This window comes from Brienomyrus brachyistius, chromosome 14 (assembly GCF_023856365.1).
Source record: "Brienomyrus brachyistius isolate T26 chromosome 14, BBRACH_0.4, whole genome shotgun sequence".
NCBI classification, from domain to species: Eukaryota; Metazoa; Chordata; class Actinopteri; order Osteoglossiformes; family Mormyridae; genus Brienomyrus; species Brienomyrus brachyistius.
The window spans coordinates 18,951,674-18,965,114 of NC_064546.1; the positions used below are offsets into that span (position 1 = coordinate 18,951,674).

General features: G+C 43.3%; 1 protein-coding gene across 9 annotated transcripts in view; it reads left to right on the forward strand.

Annotated features, from left to right (window-relative positions):
• The window catches only part of syne1b (spectrin repeat containing, nuclear envelope 1b), a 103,114-nt gene that overhangs the window by 8,556 nt on the left and 81,117 nt on the right, over window positions 1-13,441 (forward strand). For 6 of the 9 annotated variants that reach the window (XM_048974389.1, XM_048974381.1, XM_048974382.1 and 3 more), the window contains exons 3-18: window positions 2,633-2,728; window positions 3,796-3,879; window positions 4,756-4,848; window positions 4,933-5,111; window positions 5,735-5,931; window positions 7,303-7,412; window positions 7,974-8,024; window positions 8,570-8,677; window positions 9,156-9,293; window positions 9,378-9,542; window positions 9,913-10,025; window positions 10,134-10,302; window positions 10,381-10,477; window positions 11,184-11,386; window positions 11,473-11,637; window positions 13,196-13,348. In XM_048974389.1, coding sequence (XP_048830346.1) covers window positions 2,633-2,728; window positions 3,796-3,879; window positions 4,756-4,848; window positions 4,933-5,111; window positions 5,735-5,931; window positions 7,303-7,412; window positions 7,974-8,024; window positions 8,570-8,677; window positions 9,156-9,293; window positions 9,378-9,542; window positions 9,913-10,025; window positions 10,134-10,302; window positions 10,381-10,477; window positions 11,184-11,386; window positions 11,473-11,637; window positions 13,196-13,348 — 2,121 coding nt within the window. The remainder of the gene's footprint in view (window positions 1-2,632; window positions 2,729-3,795; window positions 3,880-4,755; window positions 4,849-4,932; window positions 5,112-5,734; window positions 5,932-7,302; window positions 7,413-7,973; window positions 8,025-8,569; window positions 8,678-9,155; window positions 9,294-9,377; window positions 9,543-9,912; window positions 10,026-10,133; window positions 10,303-10,380; window positions 10,478-11,183; window positions 11,387-11,472; window positions 11,638-13,195; window positions 13,349-13,441) is intronic. The other 3 variants (XM_048974385.1, XM_048974383.1, XM_048974384.1) reach the window with 1 other exon arrangement.

The window sequence follows — 13,441 nt, forward strand, 5'->3', positions numbered from 1 at the left end:
GATGTTTTCAGCCGCTTTCTAAAGGTCTTTTTTACTTGGGCCACAAATTCAGAGCAAAACAAAAGCGTAAAAGCTGCTTTCAGAATGTCGATAAAGGTGTCCGCTAAACCCTTACCTTTGGAAAAGCTAGATAAACTTCTCCGGATAAGAGGAGAACAAACAGGCTAGATGTCACGTCACATTTTACATGCAATCTGCCTTTCGCTTGTTCGGTTATCAGGTTTGTTTCGTAGCAGGCTGGTGTTACTTATGAATTGGCATCTTGCCCTGCAGCTTTTCAGCTGAGATGTGTAATAGTGTAGGGGGTATCATAGTGGTTTAAAAGGTTCACTTGTAATATAAAGACTTCCATCTCCCATGAGTGGTTCTTTTGAGTATTGAGTTCACATCCTTAATTTGTTCTGTCATATTAATTTCTCATACATACGAGGCCTTTAATTCTTCAGTTTTCTCTTGAGCTATTGGACGACATGCCCAGAAGTTGCTTGGGGTAAAAATGCTTTTTTTCAGTCCTTTTTTTTTTTTTCTTAAGAAGATATTTTACTGAAAAATAAGGAGGCCGGCAGCCTTTCGGCGAAGGAGAGACACGCGAGCTGAGCTCCTTGCCCTGTGGTGTTCTCGGCAAGCCAGTAGACGGCTGTGCAGAGTCGCAGGCTTGTAGCATTCTCTGCATCGCGATGCGTGAGGCGTTCGGGTGGCCTGGGGGGAGCGGGCCTTTTCGGGGGGGGGGGGGGGGGGGGAAGCAGATGGACGCCAAGACAGAAAGGAACAGTTCCCTGCGGGGAACTGGCTGCAGGTCCAAGGTCCTGGCAGCACTAATGCTCCATACCTGAGACAGGATTGGTCATCATAAGTAATGTATCAGTATATAGTATAAATGGACATTGCAGCTTTAAGATCTGGGAGGAAGTGCTTGGATTAGTTGCTCATCTATCCTTAAATGGCAGGCTATAATTTTAATGTAAAAATTATGCGACGTGCATGATGTTGTCCTGCAATATATGAAGAATGCATTTATTTTTGTGCCCTTTTAACAAAAAAAGATGTTTACTGGGTGTAAAAACATCACATTTACAGGTTCAAATGGTTTACTACCAAGTCAAGTGGCTTATTTTTATGGACAATCAATACTTTACTTCCGAAAGCAGATTTAATCAGGAGACTCCTATTAAAAAGGGGCTTTTTATTAGGCCTTTTATTTTTAGTAGTATTTTGCAATAACTATTACAGCTCAATAACTATTAAAACCTTTCACTTCACGTCTATATAAAATTATTACGCACCTCCAGTGCATTTGTTTGTCTTTTATAAAATATTTGTAAAATGTTTTTTGGGCCATCGGTGAATTTGCATTGATTTTTTTTTTAATTCTTGAAAAGGATTACTGTAGCTCAGTTAGCATGTTAATGTATGAATACAGGCTTCCTTTGCAGGCACTGATTAATATGTTTAATACGAGCTCCCAACACAGCACGCCAAGTTCCCAGTATGAAGGATTAATTGAGAAAGGCTGGATGGTAACAAACTGCACAGCGCTTTTTCCAAATTTGAGTCCAAATACAAACGACGGCATGAATTAATCGCTCATCTCATCCCTCTACTTTAATTTTAACCCCAATATCACGCTAGGAAACGTAACCTTCCCCCCAACATGGCCCACATGCGCTTACAGGAGGTCATCAGCCGTACCTGTCACTGGCCTTTCCGGCTTTATCTTTATGCTATAAGAATTACGTCCGTCATTATGGACACACCGCTTTCCGTCTTCCATCTATTCCCACCTCGAGTGGCCAGTCCCTCCAAACGCTGAGTGAAATACAGACATGTAGAGACCACATCCGACATCTTTATATACAGCCGCTATCTTATATGTAAATATAAGACATGAAAAGAAAATTATGACGTGCATCTGCCTGTTATTTTATGTTTTTCTGGCACTGAAATAGGATTTGTGATTAATATATTCTGCTGAGTGGTACTGTATAAATAATAGATATGCACATTCAGACACTATAGGCAGTTTGCAGACCCAAGTTACGCACCCGTACGTTTTTCTGCTGTGGGCGGACCTGAGAGCATTGCAGTGCTTTCTTCAGTCAGCTGTATTTATTTTCATTTCCTTAACTACCTTCTTATCATTTAATGTAGATGGACTCTTGTTTGAACATTATTGCAAAATGTGCTTTAATTACCGCGAGTGACACTTTATAAAATATGCTCGCGGGCTGAGGGAGTGAAGAGGTGTTTTCCGGCGTGCCGACGTGAGAGCACCTGAAAGGGCAGTGCATGGGTTAACTGCCCCCTTGAACTCGTTCTGAAATCGGCTGGCCCTGCGTGGGCATGCGGGCGCTCACCCTCGGAGCAAATGCCATCTCTCCGCCTCCATCATGCGCTGGAAGCCATCTGAGTTAAATCCTGCTGTGCACCTGATCCACAGAGCTCATTGATTCCTCTCTAAAGGCACAAAAGACTCCTAATTGTGCTGCTAGATGTATGTATCAAGACGTAGATGCTGTTTATTTTATCTCTGTGTTTTGGGTTTATGCAGGTATTCGTGTGATTGTAAAAGGCTCAGACCACTTTCTGATAATAAGCGTTCCTCTGTTTAGCTTTTTTTCCCTGTTTGTTGCAGCACAAACCTCCGCTGGTGGTCGCCGACCTGTTTGAAGACATAAAGGATGGGATAAAGTTACTAGCCCTCCTGGAGGTGCTGTCTGGACAGAAATTGGTAAGTTCGGGTGATGCAAAGGAAATCTGTTTTTGTTATGGAAACAACTGGAAACAAATGGTGAGAAAAATATAAGGAAGGATCCTTTGTTTATGCCTACACTCACCTCTACAAATCTACAGTGTTAACCCATTTAATCCCACCAGTCACAACTGTAACTACAATTTTTTTTTATTGTTTTTTTTTATTTTTTAAGTTATGCAAGAGTTGCTATTGCCTGTATGTCCAAAAGACTTCCTATAAATGAAAGTAGAGGTTGTCCTCATGTTATATGTGCGATGTCATGTCAAAAGTATCAATGGTCACATGACCAAAGCAGTTTAATTTTTTTGCGCAAAACTTTGAGGGACGTGCTTATGACTGAAAGGTTGTAGGTTTGAATCCCTGACAAGCAAACTACCACTGAGGTACCCTGCTATGGTGTGTCAACAATGACAACATTTACATATGGGTTTATAACCAAAAAGAGGGGTTTTGGGAAACGGTGTAACTTGTTTGATCACACTTCATTTGTTTTGTTATAACTATTAGAGAGTGATGGTTTTACTCTTTGAGGTCAATTGACAAGCTGATGTAAATGCTCAGGGCTAAAATTGCACATCACTGCAACAAGAAGTGATGGAGATCTTCCAAATATTGGGGAATGTAACATGAAGGATTTGTCCAGTGACCTCTCCAAGCGCTTGGAGAGGATCTTGCAAGATGACAAACGACTTACATTTGCCCCAGGGAGGAGGCTGTCATCATAGAAGGGAATTTGAAAAAGCGAGAGTGACGCCAAAGTGGATACCAACTAGATAGAAGCTAGATATGCATTCACAACTCATTCAGCCAATGGACTGATGTTTTATATACTTTGAAAAGCCCTGGTCCTACCCCGGTCACCTTATCCAGTTCAACTGTGCAACATCAAAGGAAATACAGTAAAATACAGGTGATACATGTTGGACCTGAGCTACATGAAAGCAAGGCCAGATTTCGGTTGACCTGTGAGGGGTGCAGTCAGCTCAACCTCCTCAACATCGATCCCACCTCAGCCTCCTCAATATTGATCCTCTTTTCCCCAGCCTTGTGAGCAAGGCCGTCAGCTGAAGAGGATCCACTGGGTGTCCAATGTTGGCACAGCACTCAAGTTTCTGGAGAGCAGGAGGGTAAGAGTCGCATTCGTTACGCGGCGTTTAATGTGGCCTGTGGATGTATGCATCAGAATCTCTCTAAGACAGTGTTTGGTCTTCGGGAACCGCCAGACAGCCCACATTTTCCCTCCCTCCCAGCTCCCAACATGCATTGTGTGGTGGTTCACATTTTTTCAGATAGTTCAAATTGTGACATGGTAATATTTGGTATTTCGGTTATTCCTGAACTCATTTCTGAATGTTTATTACAATGATATCTATCTATCTATCTATCTATCTATCTATCTATCTATCTATCTATCTATCTATCTATCTATCTATCTATCTATCTATCTATCTATCTATCCATCTCCATCCAATAATCCATCCATTATTTTACATTTTTACATTGCAGTTTTATGTTTTGTTCTGACACTTTTATGATTTCTTTTTCTACCTGAAATTTAACAAGTATGATGTACAGGAAGGTATATCTGAAGATAGTTCATCAGCAGCGTGAGCTTTCAGCATAGGATTGGGATCGGCCACTATGAAACTGGAAAATATGCATCACTGTAATTTTATGAGCTGCCGCTCAGTGGGTTTAACTTGAGCCAGTGACAGCTGAATGAAAACTTTTTTGTTGTTTTTCAGGCTGCAGATGATTGTTTTCAAAGGCACTTGGCTTTGTGTTCTGTTTGGGTTTTGAGCTGATAGTGGGTAGCAGCTAATATTAAAACTGTGAATTGCACTGTAAACAAAGCAAGAATACGGTTAGATTATTGCTGCAAGATTTCCTTGTCATCTGAATTGAACAAAACTGAGTATTATTTATTCTGGTTAGTGCAGGTTAGTTGCTTTTCTTTATGTTATCGCAAGTCATTTTTAGGAAGACAATTTTGTTTTTAACAGATCAAGTTAGTCAACATAAACGCAACTGACATCGTTGATGGAAGGCCGTCCATCGTCCTTGGCTTAATATGGACCATCATCCTGTATTTCCAGGTAACACCCATGTACATGTTAGAACGTGATTGGCTGTTCCAAAGCTCGCTGTAACAGGAAGTCTACTGTCTCTGCTTCCTGCAGATCGAGGAGCTGACCAGTAACCTGCCGGCTATCAGGTCGCTGTCTAGCAGCACCTCATCTGTAGACAGCAAGGCCAGCTCTGAGATGGCCAGTCCGCCCATGAAGAGGAAGGTGGTGACCAAGTTCCAGGGCAGCGCCAAGAGAGCACTGCTCAGATGGGTGCAGCATGTAGCGTCCAGGTGCGTCCTCCTGCCGTCTACTCAACTGGGATCGTGCTGTTGGTGATTCTCGTACCTGGAGGTTGAGGCACTGTAGTATGATGACGGTGCATGTGTTGTGTCTGGACTTCAAGGAGTCATCTGTTGTCAAGAGACTCTGCATGCTCTGTGGTACAAGACATCCAGGCATGGAGCCAGAGACTGTCATTTAGCTGTGCACTTTTTGGGTTTTAAAGCACCAGTTCCTCGAGATAAACTGTAAATTGAGTATTGACTGTGTTTGAACGTATCTGACTGGAGAACCGGACTTCAGCTGGGGTCTACACATACCGTCACTGTTCAATGAAAACTTTTTATGTCCAGTTTTTGACGATTGTGAATGAATAGAGTACACTCATTCTTCTTTGTCTACTAATAGCATTTGACATCTATTTGACCAGTGAAAAGATGTTTTATGAAATCGTTTATGTTTATTTTGTTAAGTAATTTCTGGGAAAATCTTTTTTTTTTTTCATGCTCCTGAAATAAAGGATTTTTTCATTGAACAGTGACGATATACTGTGTTTGAAGGCTTCTGAGCAGAGAACCACAGGCTATTCTGGTAAACTGTGCATTGATTGTGTTTGCATGGTGACCATCCAAAGACACCTGGCCATCGAGGTGAAGGACTTTGGGCTCAGCTGGAGAAGCGGGGTGGCTTTCCACTCGGTCATCCATGCCATCCGTCCGGACCTGGTGGATATGGAGCTTGTGCAGAAGAGGACCAACAGGGAGAATCTGGAGGAGGCCTTCTGCCTGGCTGAGAATGAGCTCGGCATTCCACGACTGCTGGATCCAGAAGGTACCATAAAATTTGCTGTTACCAAAAAAGTCCAATCATACTTAATAACACTTTATTCAGAAAATGAAATTTTCAAACAAGCATCAACGATTTCATTTTTAACACACAGATCTCTAGCCTAGATCTCTGGTGACCAGATCAACACATACAGTAACATGTCAATTTATGCTGTTTCCTCAGAGAAAAGAGAAGTAACTAACTTATCTACATAGAACAACTTGGGAATTCCATCTGACGACATCCACCTCCCCCTCCCCATTCTTATTATCAGTATTCATGTGTTATAGACGCAAGCAAGATCTATGTTACAGTTACTTTATATGTCATATTAAGACCATCTGGTAGTATAGCTTTACAATTAAGGTAACTGAGACTTGCGGTGATGGACTTGGATTGGAGACAAGAGAGGACCCTGGATCACGTCTCCCAAAAAGACCTTATTGTTTTATCCTTACGCCTGATTATGTAACCCGAGTTCTCCTGTAAGACATCCTAGTGTGTAAGTGTGAAACGTGAGACCGTAAACATACTCAGGGTCCATGGGTTGTAGTTTGCGCTCGCTAGTCCGTCCCATCTCTCCCGCCGCACGCTTTCCTGCTGCTCCGCGCCCGAGCCGATGGGCAGCCGAGCTGCACAGCCTCCGCCCTCATGCTGTGCCTGGCAGCGTCGTTATGCACCAGAGCATATTTTATTCACAGCGCAGGAGGGATTAGTTTGGTCAGAACGGCACAGGGGGAGACGGATCTCCAGACTTAAGGCCAGTGGTGACAATTCACTGGTGCGCTAATGTAAGAGCTCAAGGAAAAGGGACAATTTGAGATGTGTTTGCGTTTAAATTAGGAGGGATTAAAGAGGCAGTGTGATTCATATGTTCTAAGTTCTGGTGTTTTATGATCAGAAGGGCCTCAATTTTTGCTACAGTGGAAGGTTTTAAGAAATTTCTGCTACAAAGAAATTAATTTTGTGTACACATCTTGTGTACTGTCTGGTTATTTAGCTCCAATGAAATCCTTAATTATGTTTTGAAATGATATTATTTAAAACGTGTTGTCAGGTATCAGACTTGTTTTTGCCGTTTGTCCCCATAAAATATTTCTCTCCCCGTCTTGGGAGAATTTGGGGATGGTGCTGCTGTGTAGGTTTCAGAAATTCACTTTTAATGTGACTTTCTCTATTCATGAAATGCAACCTTTAAGTTCAAAACAGGTGTCACGTTCAATTCAGGCTCAGAGCAAGACAGCACTGCTACTTGGCGTCTTGGCGGAAAATAGAGCTGACCAAAGATATGGAAATTATACTTACATTTCCTGTCTTGTTATTCTCATTCTGCACATATATCCATATTAAAGGCTGTGTTTCCTCTCCCTGCAGATGTCGACGTCGACAAACCAGACGAGAAATCCATCATGACCTACATCGCCCAGTTCCTCAAACATTACCCCGACCTCCATGACACTGAGACAGATGGACAACAGGAAGAGGTATTTCACGCTGATTTTCTCAAGGAGTCAGTACTTCACGTTACCATTTTTAATGTTCTTTCCATACTCCGGTCACCTCATGCACAAACGCCTACATTCGACCCACTGTTATTAATGTAGTTATTGCTAGAAGTACCAGACGCCTCAGCTGTGAGCGCAGTGTACAGGTGTAATGTTTAAGATATGTGTCTTTATAAAACAATTCCAATGGTATATTATGCACACAAGAATTAAAAAACACTAAGAATTTCAAGCACTTGAGAAGCTAACGGTTTCTATATTAACTGTTCTATATTAAATTAGTTCTGTATTAAATCTGCGGTTTAACAAATATGAGGCAGCTCAGTGAGATCAAGCAAGGAGAATGCTTAAAATACTTCCGCTAATTAGCGCCATTTATTGCTAAATACAAATAGACAACCCCGTCGCAACATGGGTAACACACAGGATTTTTGTCAGTAGTCCGAATATGTACAGGACAAATCCATCGTGAAGTCTTTTAATTTCTATCCATCTGTGTTGTCTGCCTTTCTCTCCACCGTCTGTCTTGCACTCTTATAGCCGGTTCTTGCGTTCATCCCGACTTTTGCACTCTCCATCCCTAAGCTTACGGTAAGGCCATGCGTAAGAGCATTCCGCAGTCCCACAATGCCGTGCGTTTGCCCTGCAGTGATTTCCGGCGTCTCTTTCTGTGTCTGACTTGTGTTTTACTCCTCTTTGCAGTCAATGTTCTTTACATACAATTTAATATTGGTCCCCCAGGCACAAAACAACTTTATTATTCTGGCCACAAGTGAAATAAAAAATAAATACTGAATAAAACAAATATTTTTAAAATTAACTGCTTTAACAATGTCGATCTGATGAAGTTGCCCATTTGATGCCTTTTCCTAAAAGAAAGTGATTAAACAATAAATAAGATGAAAAACTCTTGTACACAATTTTTAGAGTCTGCATTTTAAAAGCACAGGTTCCCCTGTTTATGATACCTATGTTTAACCAACTTTAACAGGTAATCTCACACATAGTGAATAAACCATCCCCTCTTCTGTTGCACCAGTCTGGAATTGCTGTGGTGTAGCTGTGTCGTCCAGTGTGGAATGCGGAGGAACAGCCTGGTGGCAGCCATTGTGTAAAAACCTGTGCCCCGCCCACAGAGAGAGGACCGCAGGATGCTGAGGGAGCTGAAGACCTGGCTGGATCACTTGGAGCGGGAGCTGCTTCGGGCTCAGGGGGCCGAGGGCAGCCTGTCTGACAAGTACCAGGTGAACAGCGGGAATGGAGGAAGTCCATCTCTGAGTACGCACAGACGTAGTCGATCCATTAGGGGACGCAGACGACCAGCTAGGGCACCGACCTTTCAGGTGGTACCAGCTTAGTAAACTGTGAGCCCCGTTCCCCCGCTGTGAGGAGAGAACCATCCCAGACAAAGTGAAAATGGCCGGAGAAGCTTGCCCAAGTCACAGGGACTTCGAGAGGCTCGGTCTATGCACATTTGAATTACTAACAAGTTAGCTTTTCCGGAATGTCCTGGAACAAGCCGAGGGGTGGTCATCTTGGATAAGCCTCACAAAGACATTTCACTGTCGAGCGTCCTGCTGTCGTTTTGTTTCCTCCAGTAGGACAGAGTTGTATACTTCACTTTCATTTGGTTTATAAATAACCACAAGAAGGATTCAGTCGGTTGCCGCGGCTCTGCGGGCAGCCGGTCTGCCGTTGTGCTAATGCGGCGTCTTTTCTCAGGCATTCAAAGGATTCCGGGTGCAGTTCGAGATGAAGAAGAAGCAGATGGAGGGACTCCTGCAGCCCGTGCACAGGGAGGGGAGGCTGTCCTCCGACCAGGCGCTGGTCAAGCAGGCGTGCGAGCGGGTGGCCGCCAGGGTGAGAACTAGCCCGCCTCTAGCTCGCTGTTTTTCGGTACATGCCGTCTCCTTTCCTTCATATTTGTCTTCCTGTGGGTTTTAGCTCTTAGACTGGCACATCCACCTAGACAAGTCGCTTCCAGGCGTGCTGGGAGTTATTGGGGCCTGGCTTCACCGCGGAGAGATGGCACTCTTCGAGGAGATTTCCATTCAACAAGCCCATGAGGAGACGGCCAACGTGATCCACAGGAAGTTAGAGCAGCACGGGGTACGAGAAAAAGCAAGGAATTTAAATTGGTTTGAAACAATGGTTATAAATGTGCCCCCTTTAGACATTCGTGCACAAATGCTTTGATTATGTACCTGGAATTATACTAGCGGCAAAAATTGTGGAAACAGCTAGCATTTTTGGCATTGCACTTTGAAAATTGCTACACAAGTATTCATAGTAATGTTTATAAATAATCGAAGAATTGTTACATATATCGTACATTGGACGATTACATACGTAACTGGTGTAACAGTTGCGTCGCTAAAAGTTGGAAATATTTCCGCAATTTTGGCCACTAGTGTAGGTTAGAGTATTGACAAAGGTTAGTGTTCCGATAAATTGTGTTTTTTCTGTATTGCGTATACAGGAAGTGTTGAAAAGTCTGGAGGGACACAAGCCCGCCTTCCAGCAGATTCACAAGGATCGCTCGGTCAATGGGGTTCCTGTACCTCCTGAACAACTTCATGACATGGCTGAGAGGTGAGCCCAAAATGAACGCATCAGCCCATCCGTCGGTCATTAATAAGCTAGCATGTATCTCTGACTGCAGATGGAACACGCTCAACAGAAAAGCTTTTCCGTTGGCAGATACAACTATGTGTGCACGTCGTTCCAAGTCCATATGACGAAACTGGACTTCTGGGAGATGAAGTATCGTTTGATGGCGTTTCTGATACTTGCCGAGGCCAAGCTGAAGTCCTGGATCATCAAATACGGCCGAAGAGAGTCGGTTGAGCTCCTGCTACAGAATTACGTAGTGAGTGGTCCGTGATTGGTCTGTTGACTTGCGATCCGTTGATATTGGCTGATCTAAGGTTCTTCTCATTCGAAATAGTCGTTCATCGAGGGACAGAAGTTCTTCGAGCAATATGAGACGACCTTCCACATTCTGAAGCAGGCGGCCGAGGTCTACCTCAAATCTGATTGCTCAGGTAAGTCTGTTCACTTTCGACTTCCATTTGAGCTCCATTTTTTGGCAAATGCCAATTGCATGTTTTTAAGTAAATATGCACTAGGAACCGATTAACTAATGCATATCATCCATTGCTGTAAATAATATGTAAGTAAGAATTATTTGACATTTAATGTACTTGTCTTCATAGTGACTCTCATTAGTAATCTCGTCATGCATCTCTAATCAATTTTAGGCCACAACTATGTAATTTGGCAGTCAGGAGAGGTAATAGCTGGCTAATTATGAATGTCATGCTATAGGATTTAGAACTTAGGATGCAAACTGATGATGGGTGCAGAACTTTACAAACATGATCGAGTTTTGTATCTTGTCTCAACTCTTATTAGCACATTGTGCATGGTAATGCCCATACTTCTCTTTCCCCTGATTATAAACGTGTTAAATTGAATTGGAGTTCGAATTGTCTGAATGTGCATGTGAAAGGTATGTGTGCCCTGTGATGGGTTGGTGCTCCATCCTGGGTTATACCCTGTGCTTGTAGCTTCTGGGAGAGACTCTAGAAACTCTCGACCTTGTACAGGACAAGTAGGTGCAGAAAATGGATAGATGGACTAAATGTATATTTTTGAGTATTTATTTTTAGTATTTTGAGTATTTGAATATTTTCGAAAATGTAATTTTCCTCATCAGGTCTGTTTAGCCAGTGTCGCTTGTTCTTTCAGCGGAAGAGTGCGAGGAAGTGAGCAAGTTCCTGAACGACACCACGGCGCAGTGGAAAAACCTCTCGGTGGAGGTGCGGAGCGTACGCAGCATGCTGGAGGAGGTCATCTCCAACTGGGAGAAGTACAGCAGCACCGTGGCCAGCTTGCAGGCCTGGCTGGAAGACGCGGAGCAGATGCTGAACCAGCCCGAGAGCAGCAAGCGCGTGAGCATCAGCGCAGATCCCCCAGCAGACATTTCTGTCCCCATTCAAACACCTATGACCTCTGACTTTTGCCCGTCCCATTCCAGGAGTTTTTCCGGAATCTTCCACACTGGATTCAGCAGCACATGGCCATGAACGACGCTGGGAACTTTCTCATCGAGACCTGCGACGAAACTGTCTCCCGGGACCTGAAGCAACAGCTGCTGCTTCTCAACGGCAGATGGAGGGAACTCTTTGTTAAAGTCAAACAAGTAAATAACTTTTAACACTTTTTTTGTTACAGTCATTAAAAACTCAGCGAGGTATTGATTATCCAAACATGCTATACTACTGGTAAAATCAACAAATATACGTACAAGGGATGGTTCCCAGCTAACTGGGAACATTCCCCGAACTTTAGTCAATGTTACATAAAGGTCTTCTCAAAGTTACCAGAGGACCTTCTTCCTGTAACATTAATGGAATTTTTTCCACATTTTGCATTTTTACACTCTTCTGTCAGTGTCAGCACTATTAATCTTGCAAATGATTGTTTTAGGATAAAAAGCTATTTAAAAAGGTGCTATTCATGTACACTGCAAATACGCCATCCAGCTTCAAACCCCCGACCGTTGCAGTGTAAAGCAACAGTGTTACCCACTCTTCTGCTATGCCTGTCCTTGGCTTTTGTATTATTAGTTTAAACAGTAGTAGTTAGAGCAGTGGCATAACTTTCCGGGAACATCGGCAACACTGGGCACCTCGAAGGTTTCCGTGCCTTAGGTGTAACGTTCGATAAACATTCCTAGAACAAAAAGATGTTAGTGGGACTGCTGCAAATACTGGGGTGACTTTAGCAGGGGCCTTGAAACGATTAAGCTGACACACTATGACAGGCATAGTATCATAGTCTTACACCAACATGAAGATCATTTAAGCATCATTTTCTTTGACTGCTTAAGACTTTTGTAAAGAACTGTATATTAATGTATATGTATATTAAATATGTATATATAATATGTTATATATGTATATTAATATATATACATGACACTCAATGCCTGCGATGGGCTGGCCCCCCATCCTGGGTTGTTCCCTGCCTCGTGCCCATTGGATAGGCTCCGGAACCCCCCGCGACCCAGTAGGATAAGCGGTTTGTAAAATGGATGGATGGATGGACACTCAGTGCTTTGGATGATGACGAGGAATGTCAGCGGATATCATGGTCCTTAAAGAAACAGATGCAATCAAAACATTGCAAGCTCATGTCTCCTTGGGGCCTCTAGAGTTACACCATTGAAGGAACCTCTTAATATAAATGGCATTGATGACTTCTAGCATGTGTATTACTTGGGATGAACACATTAGCGAAACACCCAAATACAGGTAATTGGAGGCAGCAGAGCTGGGCTATTGAGCTGTAGAGGGGCTGCTTTCAGAAGAAAGCTATTATATTATTGATGGTCTCTCTTGATCCTTCAGACCTCATGCCTGAGATGCGTTAGCCCGAGGGTTTGGATTAGCGTTGGCAGTGGAAACAGGTGTAAGCAACCTTCCCACCTTAGGCATATTGATTTCAGGGGGGTGCAATTTGTCGACCGGGATGGTGGGGGTGCTGGCGGTGAAATGTGTTGCCTTGGCAGCAAATTTTACCGCCGTTCAATAGCGGAATAACAGATTTCCCAGACATTGCACATTATTCGTGGGCGGGAGACTCCTGGAACTTTAGAGAATTCTCTCGGAACTTCTGGGAGAGGTGTGTGGGATGTCTGTTGTTAAAATGCGGCAAATCGGTTTATGCTGAATCTAGTCGCGCCTCCCCTGTTACAGTACGCACGGGCGGATGAGGTGGACAAGATGCGAAAGGACTATCAGGACGGCATCTCTGCCCTGAAAGCCTTTGTGGATGCAGCTAATGAAAAATTAAATGCCTCTGTACAAGTGTCCTTCTTGAACATCCGGTCTTTCGTTCAAGATATTGAGGTGAGTCAGACTCCTAACCAAAGTCTTCTGTCAAAGACAAGTTTTAGTACAGCTTTACTGTTAGTGTGCGTGTGTGTGTGTGTGTGTGTGTGT